This window comes from Dendrobium catenatum, unplaced genomic scaffold, assembly GCF_001605985.2.
Source record: "Dendrobium catenatum unplaced genomic scaffold, ASM160598v2 fragScaff_scaffold_1221, whole genome shotgun sequence".
Lineage (NCBI taxonomy): Eukaryota > Viridiplantae > Streptophyta > Magnoliopsida > Asparagales > Orchidaceae > Dendrobium > Dendrobium catenatum.
In genome coordinates, this window is record NW_021319683.1 from 979038 (window position 1) to 980187 (window position 1150).

Sequence of the window (1150 nt, forward strand, 5' to 3'; positions counted from 1 at the left end):
AAGTAAATGACACAAGATTTATAGTGGTTCGGTCTAAACCAGACCTACATCCACTCCCCAAAGGCACCCTCTAAGTATTGCACTAATACCAATAGTATCTTTCCTTTTGCACCCATAACAAGGCGGAGAAGCCTTTACAAACACTCTTTTCACTACTACCCGGTTCTGCAGAGAATCGTCATCCTTTTACACAATCCATAGTATTGGCAGAGAATCGTCCATCCCTTCACACTCTCCTAGTGTGGGCAGAGAACCCTTCGTCCTTTCACTCTCTCTTAGTGTGGGTTGAGAACCCTTCGGTTGTTCACACTCTCCAAGTGTCGACAGCGAACCGGATCTCCTTAACAGATCTTCTCAGAAGAAATCTAGAAGGAGGAAAGAAAAGAGTGAAGTAATCCCAATTCTTTTCTTTTGAAGGAATGCAAAATTGCATTAAAACCAAATAAACCAATACAAAGAAAACTAGAAACTCAAGTCATCTCTAATCCATCACATTCCTCTTTTAAAATACTAAGAAAGGAATGTGGGATTTCCACATTATTCAAATCTTCCCAAATAAAATTATTATTGCATCCTAAATTGGCACAAAAATCAGCCAATTTGTTGCAATTTCTACTAGTATGAGAGAAAAGAACCTGGTTGAAGTCTTGAATAAAAGCAAGTTCCTTTTTTATCCTTCCATGTTTCTTCCAATTCTTCAAATTAACTTGAAGTTCTTTGATAATATTGCTGTTGTCTCCTTCTATGATTACTCCTTGAGCTTCAAGCATCCATTCTTTCAAGATATTCTTCAAGTAATAAATCGCCAAAAGTTCCACATGAGCAATGTCCCAATGTAGATAATGATGACCAAAAGCTAATAGAAATCCGCCTTTATTATCTTTTATGATACCTCCAATAACAGCCAAGTAATTGCTTTTTAATGAAGCATCAATATTTATCTTTATCCAACCGGTTGGAGGGAGACACCAAGATGAAAATAGCTTGAGCTGATTAGTATCCCAGTTTTCCGGATGAGTAACGATAAAGTTGCTAATTGTAGCTAAGGAGACGGTATTAGCAGCCATAAAGAAGACATATTCTTCACTCTTCCCGTGAACTAGCTTGCATCTGTTCTTCCAAGCTATGAAAACTGCTGTACAGTACATGT

The 1150-nt window shown here is 37.7% G+C and overlaps 1 protein-coding gene across 1 annotated transcript; it reads right to left on the reverse strand.

The window, feature by feature from the left end:
- Positions 1-341: 341 nt before the first annotated feature.
- Positions 342-1148, reverse strand: LOC114580740. Its single transcript, XM_028699231.1, has 2 exons — positions 636-1148; positions 342-365 (listed from the first exon to the last, which is right to left on the reverse strand). Exons 1-2 carry the CDS (start codon positions 1146-1148, stop codon positions 342-344), a joined length of 537 nt encoding a protein of 178 aa, XP_028555064.1.
- Positions 1149-1150: the final 2 nt, after the last annotated feature.

Excerpts from the sequence above, each read along its gene's own strand:
- LOC114580740 (XM_028699231.1), bottom strand. The coding sequence starts at position 1,148 with ATGTACTGTACAGCAGTTTTCATAGCTTGGAAGAACAGATGCAAGCTA. Across the intron at positions 366-635 it reads TTATTCAAGACTTCAACCAG|ATTTCTTCTGAGAAGATCTG; the intron begins GTTCTTTTCTCT and ends TCCTCCTTCTAG.